Genomic DNA, 24,434 nt, shown 5'->3' with positions numbered 1-24,434 from the left:
GCCCTCTCGATGACCAAGGAAGAAAAGGGTGCATTAAGGACGACAAACAGATTGCTGATAGGTTAAATTCATTCTTCACGTCTGTCTTTACCAAGGAGGACACTGCATCACTGCCCGAAGCAGGGAAAGTATTCAAGGGAGAAGATGAGGATAGCCTCACCACAGTGAATGTGGACTTGGATATGATATACTATCAGATCGACAAACTAAAAAGTGACAAGTCCCCTGGACCAGACGGAATTCACCCGAGAGTGCTAAAGGAACTTAAGGTAGAAATAGAAGAGCTATCACAATCCCTAGCTAATTTGTCAATTAGAACCGGCCAAATACCAGACGACTGGAAGATAGAAAATGTCATCCCAATCTTCAAAAAAAGGATCGAGAGGAGAACCAGGCAACTATAGACCTGCGAGTCTTACGTCGGTTCCTGGGAAGATGGTAGTCGAGGATAGTATAGTGCAACATCTGGATAATAACAAACTGATGAGAGCCAGTCAACACGGCTTCAAGAAGGGGAAGTCATGTCTGATGAACTTGCTTCAATTTTTTGAGAAGGTGAACAAACACATCGATAGCGGAGACCCAGTGGATATAATATACTTGGACTTTCAGAAAGCATTCGACAAGGTCCCACACGCAAGGCTTATGAGGAAACTAGAAAGCCATGGAATAGAGGGGGACATACTAAGATGGATAAGCAAATGGCTGGAGAACAGATTGCAGAGGGTAGGCATAAATGGGAAGTTCTCGGACTGGGAAAAGGTGACAAGCGGTGTGCCCCAGGGCTCGGTTCTTGGGCCCATTTTATTCAATATCTTCATAAATGACCTGGAAGAGGAAACAACAAGTAATATAATCAAGTTTGCAGATGGCACGAAACTATGTCGGACGGTTGGGTCACTAATGGACAGCGAAGAACTCCAAAGAGATTTGAACCAGCTAGAGAAATGGGCGGAAAAGTGGCAGATGAAGTTTAATATAGAAAAATGCAAAGTGATGCACCTGGGCAGGAAAAACAAGGAACATGAATATAAAATGTTAGGTGTGACATTGGGCAAGAGCGAACAAGAAAGGGACCTGGGGGTATTGATTGACAGGACCCTGAAGCCGTTGGCGCAATGTGCATCGGCAGCAAAGAAGGCAAACAGGATGTTGGGCATGATAAAGAAGGGAATCACGAGTAGATCGGCGGACGTCATAATGCCGCTTTACAGAGCAATGGTCAGACCACACCTAGAGTACTGTGTCCAACACTGGTCTCCCTACCTAAAGAAGGATGTGACCCTGCTGGAGAGGGTGCAGAGGCGAGCCACGAAGCTAGTAAAAAGTATGGAAAATTTGAGCTACAAAGAACGCCTCAGAAAACTGGGCTTGTTCACCCTTGAGAAGAGAAGACTGCGAGGGGATATGATAGAGACTTTTAAAATACTAAAAGGATTCGATAAAATAGAGCAAGAAACATCGTTATTCACGTTGTCAAATGTGAATCGGACAAGAGGTCATGGACTGAAATTGAGAGGCGAGAGGCAACAGGCCCAGGACAAATACCAGGAAGTTCTGTTTCACACAGCGAGTGGTGGATGCTTGGAATGCTCTCCCGGAGGAGGTTGTGACGGAGACCACCATTCTGGGTTTCAAGGGCAAGTTGGATGCACACCTTCTTGCAAATCACATTGAGGGATAAGGGTAAACAAAGTCTTTATCGGGGAACATCTGGCTTGACCTCCGCGTGTGCGGGACACCGGACTAGATGGACCAAAGGTCTGATTTGGTGAAGGCGTTTCTTATGTTCTTATGTAATCATAATTAATTGTGCGATTAAAAGCAGGGCATAGACAGCAGGCCATGGGGGGGGGAGGGGGGAGGAGCACAGGAGGAGACTGGGAAGCCACACATTTCCTCTCCATCTTCCCCACATTAGGTATCATACCTCTTCTTGAGGGTTGCCAAAGCCCTACCAGCTGAAGAAATCCACTGCGAAATGTGCCTCCTTGTGCTGCCTCAACAACGAGGAAGTCAGTGGGGTGCCTCAAGCTACAGATGTTGGCACTTCTCGAACATGCTCACTTCATACAAATGTCAGGGGCTGGAGGCAATCTGCTGACTTCCTTGCTCCTGAGGCAGTATAAGGAGTAACGGGGCAACTCACCAGCAGATTTCTTCAGCTGACGGAGTCAGCTATCCCAACAGCCATTGAAAAGATGCTGCAGCTTTGGAGGATGTCCAAGCACAAAGGAGGAAAGCCAGGTTTCCGAGATACCCCAGGATGGTTGCCCTTTCCTTCTCCTCTGGACCCATTGTTCCTCAGCCTACCTTTAAATGGAGTCTTTGGCCCAGCAGGCCAGCGGGAGTCTTATGGAAGAACTGCCCGAAGCATCTGACCTGGAGCCTCTTCTGAAAACAAGAAGTTGTGTCAGAAGGGGCACTTGTTTGAAGGAAAAGCCCTTGCATGCCCAGACATCTCTTCTGTAAGGCTGCTGTTGGTCTGCAAGGCTGAAGACTGCATTTAAAGTAGAGCCTGCTGGGCCAACCATGCATACGGAAATCGGCTGCATGCATTTAATTATTAATCATGATGAATAACTAAAGCATTAATCATGGTGCTAACTGTATTTAATGTACAGCCTTATACAAAATTTGACAACAAATCATAACCACCTCTGGATTATCTGAGGGATCAATTTTTTTGAATGATGGCAGATACAGCACATATGTACCCTTAGCTCTAATGAGTAGTTTCCACAAGCCCTGCACCCCTCCAAGATCATCATAATTTCCTATGCAGCTATAGTATGTGCCTTTCTCTCATTCCCATTTCTAATTCAGTAGTACTTACAGAACTATTGGGGAAATGCTAAGGAACTTGCGGGAAGAAGTGAACTGGATACCATAATCCATCTGTTCCCAATGTGTGAGGAGGCGAGCTTTCCCTTGATCCGGGGTCTCAAAAGGTGTTCCTTTAACTGTATGTAAGAAAAGGTACATCACCTTGGGGAAGGAAGAGGAGAAGCAAGGTCAATGTTTTCCTATAGGTACATCACATATTAAATGAGACAAAAAGCAGGCCAATGTCTTCCAGGAGAGGACATGAATGACAAATTAGGTTTTTAACTCGTTAATCTGAGTTCTTTTAGTATGCTGATTCCCATTTCTCACGAACTGCAGAAGGATATCACTTTAAGAACTTGAAAGTCCTCCTCTTCTGCAGTGGAGCACAGCACTCTCCTCAGTTGCTACCAGAGCAATTGAACAGCACAGGGGATTTCCCTGGCAAGAGACATTCTGCTCCTCTGACTGTAGCCCCTCCCAAGCAAGCACTCATGGTGGTCAGCAGATTCATCTCTCCATCCCCCATCTCTCTTGCAGTCCACAGCTCGGCCCTTCCCCCACTGCCTTTGACTGGCTGACTGTAGCCCCTCCCAAGCAAGCATGCAGGTGACCTCACTAGCCTTGCTATTTAATTTGAACCCTTTTGGAGCGGAACGCAACAAAAGAGCACGTGCTCCTTAGTGCGCCTCCATATTTTCATTTCCTCCTCTTGTATATCTCTATTTCCTTTCTCTGTTCCTCTTCTTATGGCTCCTATTCACTTTCTGCTTCTCATACTCGCTCTCCCTTTCCTCTCCACACCATAAGTCCTCACTATTCTTTTCCTTTCCCCTCTCCAGCCATCTTGTCATCTACCTTATTCACTGCACTGAAGCTCAAGCATTCTCTCTCTTCCATTCATCCATCTCCTTTCTCTTTGAGCCCCTCCCATCTTTGTTATTGCCGTCATTATTCCCCTTTGCTTCAGCGCACTCTTACTCCTTCTTCTGCTCTCTGCTGGGGATGTGAATCCAAACCCTGGCCCTCCACGCCAGCTGCTTCCCCACGTGTGTAACCGCCCTAACCATATACCTATCCTTCTCCTTCAATCCTCTTCTCTTTCTCATGTGACCTATGGAATACTCATTCTGCCTCCCAAACTGCCCTACATTTATGACCTTTTTCTCTCTCAGTCCCTCCACCTGCTTGCTCTAACTGAAACATGGATTTGCCCTGAGGACTCTACTGCAGCTGCTGCCCTCTCCCATGGTGGCTACCACTTCTCTCATACACCTCGCCCTACTGGTCAAGGCAGAGGTTTTGGGCTTCTTCTTTCTCCTTTTTGCAGAATCCAACCTCTTCTCCCTTTATCCCATAGCCTTTCCTCATTTGAAATCCACTCCATCCGCCTATTCAGTCCTTTACCTCTGCGGATAGCGGTCATTTATCACCCCCCAACAAGTCCTCTTCCTCCTTTCTCACTGAATTTGACTCCTGGCTTTTGGGCTTCCTTGATTCATCTTCTCCCTTTCTCATTCTTGGGGAGTTTAACTTTCACCCTGATGATCCCACTGACGAGTATGCTTCTAAGTTTCTTGCCTTAACCTCCTCAATTGATCTCCAGCTTTGATCCACAACCCCCACTCACCAGGATGGCCACTGCCTCAATCTTGTCTTTTTTTCCAACTGCTCTCTCTCTAACTTCTTGACCTCACTGCTCCCCATCTCTGATCACCATCCGATATCCTTCACCATTACTCCCCCCTCCCCCACATCCACACCCAGTCACCTCCAAGAGGTTTTGAAATCTTCAAGCCCTCGATCCTTCCACACTCTCATCCACTGTTTCACCTCTCATTGCCTCCACTATGTTATCTAAGTCTGTCCATGAGGCTGTCTCGTACAACTCTATTCTCTCCTCTGCTCTGGACACCCTTGCTCCCCCTGTTCCTCACTCTGTCAGGCATACCAAACCTCAACCTTGGCTCACTCCCAGTGTCTATTACTTACGTTCCTGCACCTGCTGTGCTGAGTGTCTTTGGCTCAAATCTCGCACATATGCTGACTTTCTTCACTTTAAATTTGTTGACCTCCTTTAATTCTGCACTTACATGGGTCAAGCAATACATCCAACTAACTCCCTTTCTTCCAACCCTCTTTGTCTCTGCCATGCTCAACTCCCTCCTCAAAGTGTCCCCACTTCTGACCCCTCTTTCTCTCTCTCTCCAGATTATGGCTGATTACTTCCATGACAAGGTCTGCAAGATCGCCCTTAAGTTCATTACAAAGTCACATCTTTCTCCCCTACCCACCATCCAATCTCCTGAACAATCTTGTGCCTCCCCTTCATCCTTCACCCAAACAGCTCAGGAAGCTTCTCTTGTCTGGTCCCGCCCAATTGTCCCTCCGTCAACTACTGCTGACTTTTCTGCTTTCTCTGTAATCACAGAGGAAGAAGGAGGTAATCACAGCCAAGCTTACTACATGCCCCTCGGACCCTATTCCCAACCCTCTACTCAACCCCATCTCACATACTGTTATCCCTCCTATATGCCATATTCTCAATCTATCTCTTTTCACTACTACTGTCCCTGCTGCCTTCAAACATGTGGTGAAGCCGCTTCTCAAAAAACCCTCGCTGGACCCCCTCCTGCCTGTCCAACAATCACCCCATCTCCCTTCTTCCGTTCCTATCCAAGGTACTAAAGTGTGCTATTCTCCGTCACTGCCTGGACTTCCATTCAACTCAACAGATTCTTGATCCTCTACAATCTGGTTTTCGCCCCCAACACTCCACAGACTGCGCTCACTAAGGTCTGCAGTGACTTGTTCACCGCCAGATCTAAGGGTCTTTACTCTATCCTTATCCTTCTTGACCTGTCTGCTGCCTTTGATACTGTAAATCACAGTTTACTCCTTGATATGCTGTCCTTGTATGGATTCTGTGAATCTATCCTCTCCTAGTTTGCCTCCTACCTTTCCCAACGTACCTTTAGTGTATGTGTTGGTGGGTCCTCTTCTGCTGCTACCCCGCTAGTGGTTGGTGTACCCCAAGGTTCTGTCTTGGGACTTCTTCTCTCTCTATGAGGTGTAGAGAGAGAAGAGAAAAGGTCCCTGATCTCCTCCTATAGCTTCCAGTATCACCTATATGCTGATGACTCCCAGATCTACACCTGAAATTACACCTAAAGTCCAAGAAAAAGTCTCTGCTTGTTTGGCTGACATTGCTTCCTGGATGTTCTGCCATCATCTGAAACTAAATATATCCAGACGGAGCTGCTCCTCTTTTCTCCTCCTCCTTCTCAGTAAATAATACTGTCATTGTTCCTGTCTCCTCTGCTCGCAATCTTGGAGTGTCTTCGATTCTGACCTCTCATTTTCTATGCATAGCCAACAAGCTGTTAAGACCCGTCGCTTTTATCTTTTTAATATCACCAAAATTCGCCCCTTCCTCTCTGAGCACACTACCTAGACCCTTGTCCAAGCTCTCATAACCTCACGCTTAGATTACTGCAATCTACTCCTAACTGGTATCCCGCAGTGTCAACTCTCCCCTTTACAATCTGTGCAGAACTCTGCTGCATGATTCATGTTCTACCAACCTTGCTACGCTCATGTCACCCCTCTCCTGAAGTCACTTCACTAGCTACCTATCTGCCATTGCATACAGTTCAAGATCTTATTGCTGACCTAAAAGTGTGTTCAAACTGCTGCCCCCTCAATATCTCTCCTCGCTTCTCTCCCCTTATACACCTCCCCAAGAACTCCGTTCCTCAGATAAGTCACTCTAAGTGTTACCCTTCTCCTCCACTGCCAATTCTAGACTTCGTTCCTTTCATCTAACTGCTCCCTATGTCTGGAATAAATTATCTGAGTTTTTCCGTCAAGCCCCTTCCCTTGTTTAAAAGCAGACAGAAAACCCACCTTTTTTATATAGCTTTCAATCCTTAACCCTACTCCTCTGCCCTCCAATCTAGCCTGCTGATTGACCGTTCCCCTTGACTAGTCTAGTAGCACTATAGAAATAATTAATAGTAGTACTAAACCACTCACATGAGTAAGACCCAATCTGATAAGTGTAACAAGAAGGGGCTAAAGAATTCTATCAAAGAGAAAGGGAAACCCCTCAATACCTGAAATATCTTTTCTTAATCTTGGGTATAGTTGCAGAGGTCCCAAGAAGGACACTGGCAACATCAGATGCAGAAATCAGGTGAATCAAAACAAATCCATACAGGGAGGGTAGTATGGAGTCATGTGTATCTTAGCAGAACCCAGATTATTGGGGTAAGAATCTATTCTGTTGTTATGTTCCAAATATACAGGAGTTCATTTCGTAGCTGACGTACTAAAAGCAGTACCATAGGGCTAATAGGGACATAAGAACCTGCACGCAGAACCAAAGACCTAAAGGAAGCATCCTCTCCAGCCACCACATCCACTCCGTAGAACTCTGTAAAGGTGTGAAGAGCAGCCCAAGTAGCAGCTCTGCAAATTTCATCAGGCGTTAACAGCCTGAGATTCTGCCCAGGTGGTCGTGACACCTCTTGTGGAATGTGCTGCATGAAAAATAGGTGGCTGTATTCCAGCAGAAATGTAGGAAGAGTGAATCGCCATGCAAATCCATCTGGTAATGGAAGGTAGTCTGCCCTGTCTTGAGTGTCTGGTCAGCACAAAAAAATAATCAGAAAGCCTGGAGTCATTAGTCTTCTCCAGGTAGATGTGCACATCCAGCTTGAAAAGTTTATCCTGTTTGCTGAACCTATAGCCTGAGAAGCGGGAGGATGACGTTTCTGATTAACATGGAAGATGGAAACCACCTTTGGAAGAAAGGAAGGAAAAGTGCACAAACACTTGACTCCAAGAAACAGAGAAATGGCTCCCTGCATGGGAGGGTCTGCAATTCTGAGATCCTCCTTGCCGAGACTATGGCAACCATAAACACCGCCCTGACCATAAGGTCTAGCAAGGAAGTCTCTGAAAGAGGCTCATACAGAGCACGGGCCAGGCTCTTCAAGACCACATTAAGGTCCCAAGACAGGAACAGTCTATTCAATAGGGGTCTCAGCCCGAGAGCCTCCATCAAAAAAATCAAATGACATCTGGGTGATAAGCCAGACACCGAAGGCCACTCCGAGCCCGAAAGCACAAGATACCATCTGTCTGCACTTTTGAGGGACAAAATCGTAAGGCCCTTTTTGAGACCAGCCTGCAGTTAGGCAAGGATCACTGTAATGGGGGCCCTCTCCATCTCTACCTGCTCTTTGGAACACCGTAACTGAAAGGTCTTCCAGGTCTTAGCATAAGCCGCAATCATCACAGGCTTCTTAGCCCTAAGGAGATTTGTAACCACAACCTTTGAATAGCCATTCCGAATCAAGGCTGCATGCTCAAGAGCCCTGCTGTAAGACCTTGATCGAGAAGCTCTGATTGAACAAGCAGTTTCAAGTGCCTGCGCCTCTGCAGACGCACCAGATCCACATGCCAAGGTCTTCGGGGCCACTCTGGCGACACCAGGATCATCAAACCACAACAGGTACTATCCTGCAGATGATCTGACTACCATGGCCCGCAGTGAAAATACACAGAGAAGCAGATCTGTGGGCTAGGTTGTCCAGTCCTGTGCTTACCTGCTCAACTTTGCAACTGTAGAAGCAGGCTGCTATTGCATTATTGGCTGTGGCGATGAGATCCATGCCCTGTTTGCCCCAAGTATGAATTATGAGGGAAAATGCCTTCTGAGACAGAGACCACTCTGCAAGAGCCAGAGTCTGCTGGCTGAGAAAATCATCCTGGACATTCTGTACTCCTGCCACATGGACAGCAGATAGAGCTAGCAAGTGAAGTTCCACTCTCTGGAATAACAACCAGCTTCTAAGCTAAGGGAAGTGCTTCTGGTGCTACCCTGTTTACATATGACACTGTGGTGACATTGCCCTAAACACCCTTACTGCTTTCCCTGTCAGGAAAGCACAGTTACTTACTGTAACAGGTGTTATCCAGGGACAGCAGGCAGATATTCTCATGTATGGGTGATGTCACCGACAGAGCCCCGGTACAGACCACTTTAAAAATGCATTGCCACTTTAAGACTTTAGAAAGTTTGTGATAGCCTGAACTGCGCATGTGCGAGTGCCTTCCTGCCCGACGTAGGGTGTGCAGTCCCTCAGTTAAGATAAGCCAGATAAGAAGCCAACCCGGGGAGGTGGGAGGCTTGAAAGAATATCTGCCTGCTGTCTCTGGATAACACCTGTTAGGGTAAGTAACTGTGCTTTATCCCAGGACAAGCAGACAGCATATTCTCACGTATGGGTGACCTCAAGCTAACAGAAATGGGATGGTGGGAGAGTTGGCCTTAGGAAAATAAATTTTGTAATACAGATTGGCTGAAGTGCCCATCCCATCTGGAGAAAGACTCCAGACAGTAATGAGAAGTGAATGTATGAACTGAGGACCAGGTGGCAGCTTTACAGTTTTCCTCAATGGGAGTAGATATGAGGAAAGCAACAGAAGCTGCCATAGCTCTAATTTTGTGGGCTGTGACATGACTTTCCAGTGCCAGTCCAGTCTGAGCATAACAGAACGAGATGCAGACAGCCAGCCAGTTGGAAATCGTTCTCTTAGAAACAGGATGCCTTAACTTGTTCGGATCAAAAGAGATGAACAGTTAGGGAGATGTTCGATGTGGCTTTGTCCTGTCAGTGTAATAGGCCAAAGCCTGTTTACAGTCCAAAGTGTGCAAAGCGATTTCTCCTGGATGAGAATGAGGTTTAGGAAAAAAAACACTGGCAGAACAATTGACTGATTAAGATGAAATTCAGTAATAACTTTTTGGAAGAAACTTTAGATGTGTACGTAGAACCACCTTGTCATGATGAAAAACTGTGAAGGGTGAATCTGCTACTAATACTTGTAACTCACTGACCCGCCTGTGAGAGCAATAAGGAAGACCACTTTCCAGGTGAGAAACTTAAGAAGAGTTGAGGCTATTGGCTCAAATGGTGGCTTCATTAAACTGGAAAGTATCACATTAAGGTCCCAGGTGAAGGCTTGAGAGGTGGTTTAACATTGAAAAGCCCCTTCATGAATCTGGAAAGCAAAGGATGAGCAGTAAGAAGTTTTCCCTCTATTTGCATGTGAAAAGCAGTAACAGCACTGAGATAGAATATGACGGCAGAAAAGGGCCTTCGGCCCAACAAGTCTGCCCACTCAAATAACCCTCCCCCCTAAGTTCTTCTTTGAAGTGAACCCACATGTTGTACCCACATGTTGATCCCATTTGTTCTTAAAGTCAGTCACGTAATTGGCCTCATCTACCTGAAGTGGAAGATCATTCCAACGGTCAACTACCCTTTCGGTGAAGAAGTACTTCCTAGTGTCACCATGAAATCTCCCGCCCTCTTGTCACCGTAGGTCCTGTAAGGAAAAAGATGTCTTCTTCCACCTCAATATGGCCAGTAACGTATTTGAATGTCTCTATCATGTCACCCCTCTCTCTGCGTTCCTCGAGAGAGTATAGCTGCAACTTACCTAGACGTTCTTCATATGGGACATCTTTGAGTCCTGAGACCATCCTGGTGGCCAACCATTGAACCGATTCTATTCTCAGCACATCCTTCTGATAACGTGGCCTCCAAAATTGCACACAGTATTCCAGATGTGGTCTCACCATCGACCTGTACAGCGGCATTATCACTTCGGGCTTACAGCTGACAAAACTTCTCCGGATGCAACCCAGCATTTGTCTAGCCTTGGATGAGGTTTTCTCCACTTGATTGGCTGTCTTCATATCTTCACTAATGATTACTCCCAGGTCCCGTTCTGCAACAGTTCTAGTTAAGGTCTCACCATTCAGAGTATAGGTTCTGCATGGGTTTTTGCTACCAAGGTGCATAACTTTACACTTCTTGGCATTAAAATTCAGCTGCCAAATAGTAGACCAGTGCTCCAGTAAAAGTATGTCTTGTGTCAAAGTGTCGGGCACGGTACCTCTGCCCACTTTATTGCATAATTTAGCATCATCGGCAAATAATGCAATTTTACCCCAAAGTCCCTGAGACAGATCTCGTATGAAGATATTAAATAGGATTGGACCCAGGACCGAGCCCTGCGGTACTCCACTGTGCACTTCCGAATTTTCAGAGGGAGTACCGTTTACCACCCTTTGATGTCTGCCACTGATAGATGTAGATTTGAGGCCAGAATCAGATAGATGAAGCAGATAATCCAATACCAAATCCACTGAAAAGGAAGTTGGATCGTGATGATGAAGGAGCTATCATGAAGAGAACCTAGTACAGTTTTGTTGATAACATTGCTGAGTGGCTGGTTTCCTGGATGCATCAAGAATTTGTCAAACAGGCTGAGAAAGATGTAAGTCAGATGGATTCAGCCCGAGAGAAACCAAGCTGTCAGGTAGTGACTGTGGGTTGGGATGTAGAAGAGATTCTTGATTCTGAGTAAGCAGAGTAGGAAACACTGGAAGAGTTATGGGCTCCCTGGAACTGAGTTGAAATAGAAGGGAGAACCAATGTTGTCTGGGCCACTGTGGAGCAATGAGAAGCATGGTGCTGCTTCTCGCTTGAGCTTGAACAGAGTTCTCAACATGAGAGGGACTGGAGGAAATGCATATAGAAATAGGCCCATCCAATCCAGGAGAAAGGCATTTGCTACCAGACGGAGAGGAGAGTAAAGCCTGGAGCAAAACTGGGGCAACTGGTGATTGTGAGAAGCTGCAAACAAGTCCACTTGTGGAGTGCCTCGTTGAGCAAAGATGGACTGGAGAGTTGCAGAGTTGAGAACCCATTCCTGTTTTATATTATTTTAGTATATCAAGTATGAAATAAACTTGGAAACTTGTCTGGAACCTAGATCGGTTCCCTGAGACAAGCCTCCTGAGACGCACTGGCGAACTCTGGTTCTGGCTTCTAGCTGCTTGAGATCTGTTGTCCAGTAAGGTCTTGGGATAACAATCTTGCATACTGGCCATAAGAGCATCCAGGCCTTTACCAAAAAACTTCTGTCCCTTAAAGGGGAGCCTGCTAAGCATAGCCTTGGAAGTTGAATCACACACCCATTGTCTGATCCACAGCATGCATCAGGCAGAGATAGAGTATACAGAGACTCTCGCCATGACTTTAAATTACATCATAAAGTGCATTAGCAACAGAATCCACCCCTGCCAGTACGAGCTGAGGTAATGGTTCAGCCGCCGTCATGTCCAGGGTTTGTAGCCGAGAACCCCCACAGCTCCTTCTGGGGTTCAGCCCTATCCTGACCCAAAGCTGCAGCTTTTCAGCTGAGGCCACAATGGCAGCGGGTGGAAGATGGAATTTTTCTCCGGCAACGCAGGTACTATAAGGCGGTAAAAGGGGCCAAAAGAGACTACGAGGAAAAAATAGCCAAGGAGACGAAAAACTTCAAGTCGTTCTTTTGATACATTAAGGGGAAACGACCCGCGAAGGAAGCGGTGGAACCGTTGGATGACCGTGGAATAAAGGGAATGCTAAAGGAGGACAAAGCCATCGCCAACAAACTGAACACATTTTTTGCATCTGTATTTACCGAAGAGGATATACACAACATACCGGAACCCGACAGGCTATACGCTGGAAACGAAGACGGGAAACTGACAGTGTAGAAGAGGAATGCAGGCAGATCTATAGGCTTAAGAGCGATAAATCCCCGGGACCGGATGGCATCCATCCAAGGGTCATCAAGGAACTGAAAGGGACTATAGCTGAACTGCTTCAACTAATAGCCAATCTGTTGATCGAATTGGGAAAGATTCTGGAAGACTGGAAGGTGGCAAATAGTACACCAATCTTCAAAAAAGGTTTGAGGGGAGATCAGGGAAACTACAGACCGGTGAGTCTGACCTCAGGACCGGGAAAGATGGTAGAGGCGTTAATAAAGGACAGAATCATTGATCACCTTGAAGGACACGGTCTGATGAGGAACAGCCAGCACGGTTTCAGTACGGTGCTCTTCAACATCTTTATAAATGATCTGGATATTGGTATGATGAATGAGGTGATTAAATTTGCGGATGATATGAAGTTATTCATAGTAGTGAAGACACAGGGGGATTGCGAAGATCTGCAACGTGACAATATCAAGCTTGAAAAATGGGCATCGACATAGCAAATGAGGTTCAACATAGATAAGTGTAAAGTGATGCATGTCGGTAACAAAAATCTCATGCAGGAATACAGGATGTCTGGGGCGGTACTTGGCTTCTACTTATCCAGGAGGGATTTGGGGCAGCGATCCACCACACTGGCCATGAGGTCATCTAGCCCTTGCCAAACAGCATCCGCCCCTTGAAGAGTAATTTGCTGAGAGTGGTCTTGGAGGCTGAGTTGCCCACCCACTGTCTGACCCAGAGCATCCAAGGGGCAGAAAAGGAGTAAGCTGAAACTTTACCCAGTACTCTAATGATGTCATAAAGAGCTTCGGCCACATAATCCACACCCTCCATAAACATGTGGGGACAGGAGTCTCCAAGCTCTGAGGGACTAGTCTGCATTCTGGTATGGCAGTCTTGTGCTATGAAAAAGGCAGCTGCTGCAGCTTTGATACCCAAAGCCAGCACTTCAAAATGGTCTTTTCAGGACCATGACCACGCTACGGTCCTGTGAATCCTTCAGCATCATTCCACTTGGTCTCTTGTGCCACTGCAGATTCCACCTTCAGCTGGACAAACAGCTGCTGGAAGTCCGGAGCCATAGGATAGAGCTGTGACATAGCTTTGCCCACCTTAAGAAAGCCTTCAGAAATCTCCCACTGGTCAGTGACCAAATAGGTAAGATCCGGATGCTGCACATGACTGAGCACTGCGAGGTGGAGGGCTGCTGGGCATCAAGATTCAGTATAGACAGGGTATCAGAAATGGCATGGGAAGAGCTTATGGTACTTGTTTTTGCTTTCTTGCTGGCTTCGTTTCAAAGAGTTCTGTAACAACTGTTTTGGTTTGTACTGGTTTCTATTTGTATGTTTAAAATTTTCAATTAAAAAATGGTTAAACAGAAATGGCATGGGAAACAGAACCCGATAAGGTGACACATCGACTATGATCTGCCGCCGCTCCTGCCCCCTGACAACTGGACCCTGAAAGGGATCCCATATCATCCACCGTTGCAGAAGAGTCCTGTGATAGCAAAGGCATCCTGCTCTGAAGGTTCACTGACACTGAAAGCTGGCGTGGTATGAGGTGGGAATGCCTGCTTGGGAGAAGGATCCCTTTCGGTGCAGTAGGCGTGCCCATAGGTAGCATAGCGCTTCCCAGTCCCATTAATAGGCTTTCCATAAAAGGCTGACAAAATTTGAGAAACCTTGCATCAAGGAACCTGAGGCTCTTTACATAACTGGATACAAAATTACTTCCTATTGGTAATGCAACAACTTAGCCGTGCCTCAGTGACCGTATCATCCAGTACAATGTTCCTGTACATTTATTGCAAGTCAACGGTCTGGTCTCAATCATAGGCCACTGGCTGTAGAAATTTAAATATTTTAAATATATGTTTTTTTATAAACTTTTTTAGACTTTTTTAAAGAAATGCTGTCTTTTGCTCAATTTAAATGCAAAAAAACATTGATAAGATAATTTGCCACATAAATTATTCAAAACTAAGCATGTTTAAAGACTTTAAAGCTAACTAATTTATGTTGTTTCAGGCACTGTCATATGATCCCCTGACGAAGCTACAGCGGGTGAAACGGTGGCCCCGTTGGGATTCACAGTGCTCCAGAAAGAAAGATAAGTGCTATTTAAGTTTTGCACTATCTTATCAATGTTTTTTTGCATTTAAATTGAGCAAAAGACAGCATTTCTTAAAAAAAGTCTAAAAAAGTTTATAAAAAAACATATATTTAAAATATTTAAATTTCTACAGCCAGTGGCCTATGATTGAGACCAGACCGTTGACTTGCAATAAATGTACAGGAACATTGTACTGGATGATACGGTCACTGAGGCACGGCTAAGTTGTTGCATTACCAATAGGAAGTAATTTTGTATCCAGTGAATTTATTTGATACTTCCAGCAGTACTTGTTTGTTGGTTACACCATTCATTGCTCTTTACATAACCCCAGACTGGAGAAGAGGCACAGAATCATCCGCCACCACGTGTTTGCGTTCCCATCACTTCTCGGTTCATCTCAGCAGGATCTCTTCCCCCTTGGACTGGTTTTTCTGGAATTTTGGAGGTTTCAAGTCCTTGGAGGACTGACTGGGGGCCGAGTCCAAAGCTTCCACCCCTTCCTCCAGCATCCTGAGGCACTTGGAAAATGGCTGCTCCTCAACCGGCAGCACTGCACAACTGACACATGATCCAGGACTGGAAAGGCCTGGGGCATCCATCAGAAGCAATCACTTGTAAAAACAAGTAATTTTGAAGCAGAGAGAATAATAATAATAATAATTTTATTTTTATATACCGCCATATACCGCCAAAGCCATGAAAAGTTCGAGGCGGTTTACAACAAGAAGCGCTGGACAATCAGTGGTCAACAATTCAAAGAGATCTATCCAATCTTATATAATGGAAGAAGTAGAAAGCTATAAAGTTCTTAAGGTTAATAGTTGAATTTGCAGTGCTATGGAATTCTTAGTTTACAAATCGCTTGAACAAACTCGTTTTATCAATTTTCTAAAATTGAGGTAGGTTGAGGAGTGTGAGATAACATTACTCATCCAATCGTTCCATTTGCCTGCCTGGAAGGCGAGGGTTCTGGGCAGGAATCTTTTATAGTGGCAGGCCTTTATTGTTGGGTAGGTGAACAGATGTATTCTTCGTGTGGGCCTAATAGAACTTGCCAGATTAAATTGGGAAACTAGGTAAGTGGGGGGCCAGACCAAGTATTGATTTATAACACAGACAAGAGAACTTGAACAGAATTTGCGCCCCCAGGGGAAGCCAATGGAGTTTTTGGTAAAAGGGGCTTATGTGATCCCATTTCTTTAGCCCAAAGATCAGTCGAACTGCTGTATTTTGAATGACTCTGAGTCTTAGAATGGTTTTTTTTAAGGCTCCCAAGTAAATTATGTTGCAATAATTGAGCATGCTTAAGATGGAAGATTGAACCAGTAGGCGGAAAGATACTGCATCAAAGTATTTTTTGATGGTTCTGAGTTTTCAAAGTAACGAAAAGCATTTTTTAACCAGTAAATCTGTGTGAGCATTTAAAGTAAAGTGGTGGTCCAGAGTCACTCCTAGTATTTTAATGGAGTGGTCAATAGGGAAGACCTGACCGTTCAAGGAGATCGATGAGTCTTTGATTTTATCGTTAGGGCTTGCCAGGAAAAATTTAGTATTTTCTGTGTTTAGCTTCAATTTGAAGTCGGTCATCCATAGTTCAATTTGTTCTAGAATAAATTATATATGAATCTTTGTCTTGGAGGTCAGAGTAGTAAGTGGAATAACTATGGTGATATCATCAGCATAGATATAAAATTTAATTTTTAAGCTTTGAAGTAAGTTCCCTAATGAGGCAAGGTATATGTTAAACAATATGGGGGATAGAGGAGAGCCCTGCGAAACTCTGCAAGAATTTACCCAACTGCAGGATTTTTTATTGTCACTATAGACTTGGTATGACCTTTTGCTCAAAAAACCCTGAAACCATTTTAGCACGTTACCTGAAAGACCAATTGATTCCAGACAGTCAATCAGAATGATATGGTCGACCAGATCGAAGGCACTGCTCAGGTCTAGTTGTAGGATTAGGGCACTGGTACCCTGACTGAATATGGTATGAAGGAAGTCCAGCAGTGATGCAATGACAGTTTCAGTGCTGAACCCAGAACGAAAACCTGACTGATTGTCTTGCAGTACGCTAAATTTATCCAAATACATTACTAGTTCCTGGTTGACCAAGCCTTCCATCAGTTTAATGAAGGGAGTGCTCGCAATTGGTCTGTAATTAGAGGTCAGTTTGGTAGATTCTTTAGGATTTTTGATGATCGGGGTGATAAGAATCTGGCCTAATTCTTCAGGGAAGGGACCGGTTAGTAAGAGAGAGGAGAGCCAGTCGTATAACTTGGCATTGAACGAGACTGGAGCAATTTTCATTATATTTGGGGGGCAGCTGTCTAGTCTGCAGTAGGAATTGGCATATTTCATGTAATATTTGGAGAATTGTTGCCAGGATGGAATAGTAAAGTTGTTCTAGATCATATCTACCCTAGGTTCATCTTTGTGTTGAGAAACTGGGTGGTTCAAATGTTTGGTTGTGGGGCCCATTAGTTTAGATCTCAAATTGTTGATTTTGTTGTTGAAAAAGTCGGCCAGGTCGTCTGCAGATGGTGGGGAATCTAGGGTAGAACATGAGAAGGCCTGTATGTCGTAGAGCTTGTTGACTAATTCAAAGAGATTTCTACTGCTGGCGTTCGGAGATCTGATTTTTTGGGTGTAAAAATTGGTGCGCTTCTTTATTATTAATTTTTTGTATTCGTTTAGTTTTTGTCTCCAATTTGACCTCCCCACATTGTCCCCTGATTTCATCCATTGTCTTTTGAGTTTCCGTAATTCCCGTTTTACATTTCCTAACTCAGTATCATACCAGCCGTCCAGATTCTTATTTCTTATTTTTTTTAGTTTAGTGGGGGCCATTTTGTTTAAAATCTGTGTACTCGTGTTGGTCCAAGAGTCCGCCGAAAAGGAGTCCAAGTCTGAACTAGAAGTTATGTCATAATGTGACCAAAATTCTACTGGGTTCACCCTACCTCTGCTAGCTACCATTTTCTTAGCTCTTATTGCCTTCTTTGATTTGGTTGGGGGTTGTCTTACTTGCCAGTTGAATTGGAAGCTACATAAACGGTGGTCTGACCATAGAGAGTTGGTCCAGATGGCTTGGTTCCAGAAAATCTTGGGATTGACTAGCTCTTTGGAGGAAAAAGTGACTAGATCTAGCTGGTGGCCTTTTTGATGGGTCTTTTCTGGAGGCGGCACAAAGAAGTCTAGGGAAGAGATGAAGGATAGTAGATCTTTGGAGTCACTCTGGTCTGCCTGCTCTAGGTGAATGTTTAGATCACCTGTCAGTAGGTTGTATGGGCCTAGTGTTGAGTTTGTAAGGAGGAATTCATAGAAAGTGTCTTTGGCTGCGGGCCATTTCTTAGGAGGAATGTAGAATAGGGTAATTGTTAGAGCATCTTCTAACTGATCTGACCAGAGTTTGCAGGAGAGGATTTCAAGGTTCGCTGAGGAATTTGAGGCTAGGATTGTGGACTCGAATGATTCTTTTAAGATAATTGCTAATCCTCCCCCTTTACCTCTGCTTCTAGGTAGAGAAATCATTTTAAACCCAGGGATAGGCAGTCGCTTATAATAATGTCGTGGTCCGAGACCAGCCAAGTTTCAGTTAGAAGAACAAAATCAGGGTTGGCTTCTTCCAGCCAGACTTTGACCAGCTGTGACTTGTTCCTAAAAGAGCGTATATTTAAGTAGAAACCATGAAGATTTTGATGGTGAGGAGCGTCGGTGCTTACAGGGTAGGTAATCTTTCTCAATATCCGTTGTCTTTTACAGTAGGGTCTGCTAGGTTTTCATGTGGGGGGTACAACCGGTATTTGGAAAGGACCCCTATCAGAACAGTCGTATAAAGAAGGACTTTAAAATCAGATTGCTAAAAATCCAAGATAGACGCTGGGAAAAAAAAAAAAAAAAAAATTACACCACACATGGGCTGTTGGAACTAAATGCAAAAATAAAAAATAGTGATTTTAGGGTTTTGGAGGAGGGGGACCCGAGTACTAACCCAAGAAACCACTAAAACTCAAAACTCCTTATGATACTTCTGGTACCTGTTTTTATGAATCAGCCCAGCTGCAGGGAAAGGATTTCTGCCTCAGAAATTGCTCAGACCTCAACTGTCGAAGGAATTCTTCTGATTGCTGGCCAATCAGACCATAACCACAAACTCCTACCCCTGGGATTCCTCACACAGTGAAGAAGGGAGAAATTATACAGCTGGCTCCCTGATACCCCTAGGGTTCTTACTCAGAAGCCACATGACCTGCGCTAAAGCCTTTGATAAAATGGGCAGGTGAGCTGCTTCCAGGGGCTTCTGAAGGGATCCAAAGCAGGCTGGCTCCACAGGTACTCTGTGAGATTGGCTTGGGAGCAGCAGTCCTCCCAAGCAGGACTGCGTCCCTTCCCTGGTGGAATATGCCCGAGCAGGGGGCCTCTGAGCACCGAAGCCACAAAGAATTAAAAACAAAAATCCAATGGAAAAACACCTGAAAATAATAAAGAAAGAAGAGCAGAGCAGGGTAAAACATACCTTCTGAGTTCGCTTGCAGAAGGAGTAACTGAGGAGGGTGCGGTCCACTGCAGAAGAAGAGTTTCAAGTTCTTAATATGATATCTGTCTACAGTTCACAGGAAATGAGAATCAAAAGCTACAGTACGGACTGTATCCACAACAGAATTCCCTCTTACTTCCAAGAGTAGCCTATATCAAATAAGACAATGTAAAAGGATTCTTGTACTGCTGCACAGAAATATTATGTGACAGTACAAAGGCCAGAAGGTCAAACTCAAGTTGGCCAATTTTTGTAAAAAAAATTATAAAAGTTTATATCACCCTAGTGACTTAAGTCATTCAAAGCAGTTTATATCAAATGAAAATGATCATCCACAAAAATCAATTCACTAGATCAAGTTTTCAGGATATCCATAATGAATATGCATGAGAGAGTTTCCTTGTATTAACTCCATTTTATGCAAATCTTCTCTAATAGGGGATCTTTACAACTATAGTCTCACTAGAAAAATTGAGAAGGCAACACTGGACAAAAATAAAATATATATGTTTAGACTAACCAGGTTGTGAACAACATTAGTGAGAGTCCAGACGACAGGAATACTGAAGAAAGGAATGCTCAGCAGGATCACATGCAGAAGTACCACTAGAATAATGTAAGCTAGCCATATTCCTCGGCTGTTCAGCACCCTAGTGTTGGGGTTCACCTCACTGTGAGCTACCCCAACATTCATCCTGCAAATACAATGAGAATAAGTCAGACTGGGCAAGAAGTGACAATGTACCCAGTGAAAGATAAAGATAGAACAAGAGCTTAGAAGATGGAAAGGCAGCTTGAGTGAGGAAGGGGGAAACCAGGACATTGGGAGCACAAGTTATGCAGTAGGCTAAGCTAGTATTCCAGCAGCCTTCATGAACAATCTTCACTGCACATTTGACAATGGAAAGGTAATGCTAGCAGTTTGACAGTCAGCAGCTTTTGATCTACTTGATCATGATCTATCTTTATCAGGATTGTCTAGAACAAAGATATGAGAATGTCCTTTCTTGATTTACTTCAATCCAAATTGTACCTACAGTATATTAATCACCGTGCCCAACTTTAATAAACACAGAATACAACAGCATTTTCAGGATGCAGCTGAAAAGACTGATTCAAATAGCTAAATGGGATTTGCATGGTGGAGAAAGGAAGGGGAGAATTAAAAGGAAAGGATGTATGTAAAGATATGTAAACCCTTTAGGCTTAAACGGTATAGAAATAGTAATAAATAAATAAATAAATAATGGGCTTGAAGATAATGTTAATTACAAAAATTGCATTTTAATTCTTATTGTGTTATAAGTTAAATATTTTTTTTTAAAAAACAAACCAACACAAACATTTAATAGAAAAATCAAACAGCATACTGGGATGTGTGGCTATGTTTGTACAAGCATGCATGTTGGTAAGGGAAGGAGAAAAAGAGATTAGGTTCTTACCTTAATAATTTATTTTCTATTAGATAGGAATGGTATGCTGAACCTTAGGGTACTCTGTCCATTCTCGCAGGCATACTGCAGAAAGATGTCAGTCATAGCTTTTGAAACCTTCTCCCAGGAGTCTGCTGCCCAGTTTGTTCCAAAGCATGCAAGAGCTCTAGAGTAAAAGACAGGAGAAGGAGGGACACGAGGAACTCCCCGAAATCAAGGTTCTGAACTGTTCATATAAACAGTCAATAATGAAACTGTAATGAACGAACATTACCATTGAACAGTAAAACACATCAAATAAAAACAGCAGCTTGAATATTGGCGGAGCTCAATTATCTCGAGTCTATTTACAAATAGATTCTGACGAGAATGACACAAGGACAGAATTTGTCCCCATCGGAAACCATCCCGTGTCATTCTTTAGTATCTATCTCAACCTCAGTCCTTCTACGCCATCATTCTTCAATGCAAGGCTTGAGGGTCAGTGGCTGTGCCCAAAGAATTTGTCATCGTCCCCATGGATAACCACAGGACACCATCCCTGTGTCATTCTTTCTTCATAATATATTTTATTAAATTTTCAAATAAGGGAAAACTTCCCAATATGCAGGATGTACAACACAATAAAGCAGGTACCAATACACTTCCCAACTTCACCCCACATCAGGTCTACCCCTCCCTCCCCCCCATCCCTTCCCACTCCCCATCCCCTAGCTATACCAGAATAACACAAATTCCAATCCAGTGCTATCACTTCAAAGACACTCAAACATTCAATAAATGGCTACGTGCTCTTGGCGTTAAAGTGTCCCAAAAAGGTGTCCAGCGCAGACTAAATAACCGTCCCTGTGCAGAATCCAAAGAAGGAAAACAGAGCCTCTCCATGGATGCTTGGTGAATCATCAAAGTTCTCCAACAGGAAAGTGTCGGGGCATCCGTGGAAATCCAGCACAACAAAATTGCTTTCTTCCCCAGTAGCACTGCTCGTGACAGAAAGCTGCGAAATCCCTTTGGAGCAGACAAGGGAACGTGATCCAATGCAAACAGCATCACCGGATCCAGGATAAAGTTGTAATTCCACATTGTTTGAATATGTACATTAAGCTGATGCCAAAATGCAGTAATCCGAGTGCAGGTCCAGAACTGATGCCCCAAGGTAGATGGCGAATAAGAACATTTGAGACATTGGTCAGTCGCACACATTTTAGCTCGAAACTGATACGCAGTTGATCTGTAGAGCCTGTGTAAAAATTTATAATTAAGCTCAAACAATATAACATTATGAGTCACACGGGCTGTCCGAAAAGTCCCCCTGCGAATCATAAGTGCAGTCACCGCACAAGGGAGATCCTGAGACCATCGTAAAGCAATTGATTCATAGTCAGGTTCCCCCAGTTGTTCCTGAAGGTGGCGATGATGAAATCTCAAGGGGATGTGTGCCTGAGCCGATAAGCTCAACGCTTCGGAGAGGGACTCCATGCAGCGATCAGTGAGGGATACTTTCGGCAATGTGGTCATGTAAGAAGATAATTGGAGGTAAGAAAGCCAGTCAGTGGGTTTCCATCCATTATCACGCTGTAGTTCCGCAAACGTTTTTAAGGAACCGGATGAGTGGACCAGTTGAAAGATATATTGATTAGATCGCGAATTCCACACCCCAGTAGACACTGGGTCCAGTCCCGCTAAGAATGCCCCGTTCCCCCTCAAAGGTAAATAAGGAGTCACCTGATGCTGAATCCGAAGTTGTTGACATAGCAATTTCCAAAGGCGTCGCAAAGGCAGTAAGAAGAGATCCCGTGCTGAGGAAGTCTTTCTTGGCAAATGAGGAGCATGGAGCAAATAGCTAAAGTGATAAGGGTCACAGAGTAACAATTCGTGATTAGTGGCTGAGAAATGTCCAGTACCCCTAAACCAGTCATTCAAATGTCTCATCCGACACGCCCGAGACAGCAACCGAAGATTACGGAGACCAAAACCTCCCCGGTCCCGAGGGCGTGCCAAATGAGACAAAGATAACCGAGCCCTCCTCCCATTCCACAAAAACCTCTGTAAACACTTCCCCAGCAATTTGTCATGGCGAGCAGAAAGCAATACAGGTATCATTTGAAATATATAAAGCCACTGCGGTACAAGCACCATGTTATACAATGCTATTTTACCCAATAAAGAAAGTGGATAGACCCTCCAATTCTCCAATTTCTGAATCGTTGTAAGTACCAGAGGGTCAATGTTAAGAGAATACAGTTGAGACGGATCAGAGGAAATAACAATACCCAGGTAAGTAAGGTGACCCGTCGCCCAAACCAATGGAAAGTCGCCCCTCCACCGCCTCTGCACCTCCATGGATAGGGGCAATACCATTGATTTCGATCTATTCAACTGCATACCTGAGTACATACTGAATTCATCTAACAGTTCCAGCGCCCTAGAAAGAGAGGCTGCAGGGGATCCTAATGTTAATAGGAGATCATCTGCATAAGCCAATACCCGTAGTTGAGATTCCCCCTCTGGCATGCCCTGTATAATATCATCACAGAGTATTGTACGCAATAAGGGGTCCAGATATAATAAGAAAAGCAGTGGAGAAAGCGGGCTGCCCTGACGTGTTCCACGCTCAATCTGAAATACTGGAGATCTAGTACCATTGACCAAAATACAAGCGGTGGGATCCTTATAAAGCAATTGAAGCATATTATAGAACCACCCAGTAAAACCCATGTAAGTCAGCACACTAAACAAGTACTTCCAGTTGACCTGGTCAAAAGCCTTGGCTGCATCTAAGCCCACCAGTATCCCATGAGCACCAGAGTCCCTCATACGTTGTAAGGCAGTAAGTAATCTACGAACATTAAGGACTGAATGACGGTTTCGTACAAAACCCACTTGTTCAGGTACTATCAATTTCGGCAGCAGAGTTGAAAGTCGATTAGCCAATATTTTATCTAATATTTTGATGTCCACATTAATTAATGAGATGGGACGATAGGATTCCACATCCGTGTCTAATTTACCCGGTTTAGGAATTAAGGTAATATATGCCTGATTTGCCCCTAAGGGAAAGGATCCACCCTCCAGAGCTGCATTATAGTATGCCTCCAGGGGACCACAAAGGGCGGAAAAAAGAAGTTTATAAAACTCTGGTGAAAACCCATCGGGACCAGGCGACGTGCCTCCCTTAAGCTGTTTTACCGCTGCCTGTAGTTCTTTACCCTGAATGGGATGATTCAAAAATAGTCGATCAGGGGAGGACAATCTAGGAACCCCTGCATCCAGCAAATAATCCTCCACCTCAGGTCCTCCCTGACCATCTCTAGCTGTATAGAAGGCTCTATAATGCTGTAAGAAGCCTTCCACAATGTCTGGGGTGTTAGTTAATTCCTTCCCCGAACTAAGTAGTATTCAGGAAATATGACGGTTAGAACGATATGGTTTGGTCAAATTGGCCAACAGACGTCCCGCCTTATTCCCAAATCTGTAAAATTTAAACCTATAATAGTGAAAGTAATGCTGGGTACGTTCATGCAATAGAGTGTTCAAAGCAGCCTGTGCGGACGTCATAGCTTCCTGCGTCTGCGAGGAAGGGCGTGCAATATGAGCACGCTTACAACGTTGGTATTCTCGCTCTAAGTGTAAAACTCCCCGGGAGATACGGTGTTTATGTGCACTCACATAAGAGATAATGTCCCCCCTAAGAACTGACTTCGCCGCCTCCCAGAACAACAATGGCCTGTCCTGATGTTGAGAATTAAAGGACAAATAATCATCCCATTTCTGAGCAAGATATTGTTGAAAATTCAAGTTATTAAATAAATAGGAGGGAAACCTCCAAGATCCTCCAGGCAAGGCATCTGTGCCATGGAAGACGTCAATCCAGATAGGACAGTGA

The 24,434-nt window shown here is 44.4% G+C and overlaps 1 protein-coding gene across 2 annotated transcripts in view; it reads right to left on the bottom strand.

The window, feature by feature from the left end:
- Positions 1-24,434, bottom strand: part of ORMDL2 (ORMDL sphingolipid biosynthesis regulator 2) — a 54,533-nt gene that overhangs the window by 11,733 nt on the left and 18,366 nt on the right. The window contains exons 2-4 of one of the 2 annotated variants that reach the window (XM_033935494.1): positions 20,558-20,714; positions 19,636-19,810; positions 2,837-2,988 (exon numbers count right to left, since the gene is read on the bottom strand). In XM_033935494.1, coding sequence (XP_033791385.1) covers positions 2,837-2,988; positions 19,636-19,809 — 326 coding nt within the window. In that variant the 5' untranslated portion in view covers position 19,810; positions 20,558-20,714. The remainder of the gene's footprint in view (positions 1-2,836; positions 2,989-19,635; positions 19,811-20,557; positions 20,715-24,434) is intronic. The other variant, XM_033935493.1, reaches the window with a different exon arrangement.

Source organism: Geotrypetes seraphini, chromosome 3, assembly GCF_902459505.1.
Source record: "Geotrypetes seraphini chromosome 3, aGeoSer1.1, whole genome shotgun sequence".
Lineage (NCBI taxonomy): Eukaryota > Metazoa > Chordata > Amphibia > Gymnophiona > Dermophiidae > Geotrypetes > Geotrypetes seraphini.
The sequence above is the reverse complement of the archived record's forward strand: the minus strand, read 5'-3'. Positions and strand labels throughout refer to the sequence as shown.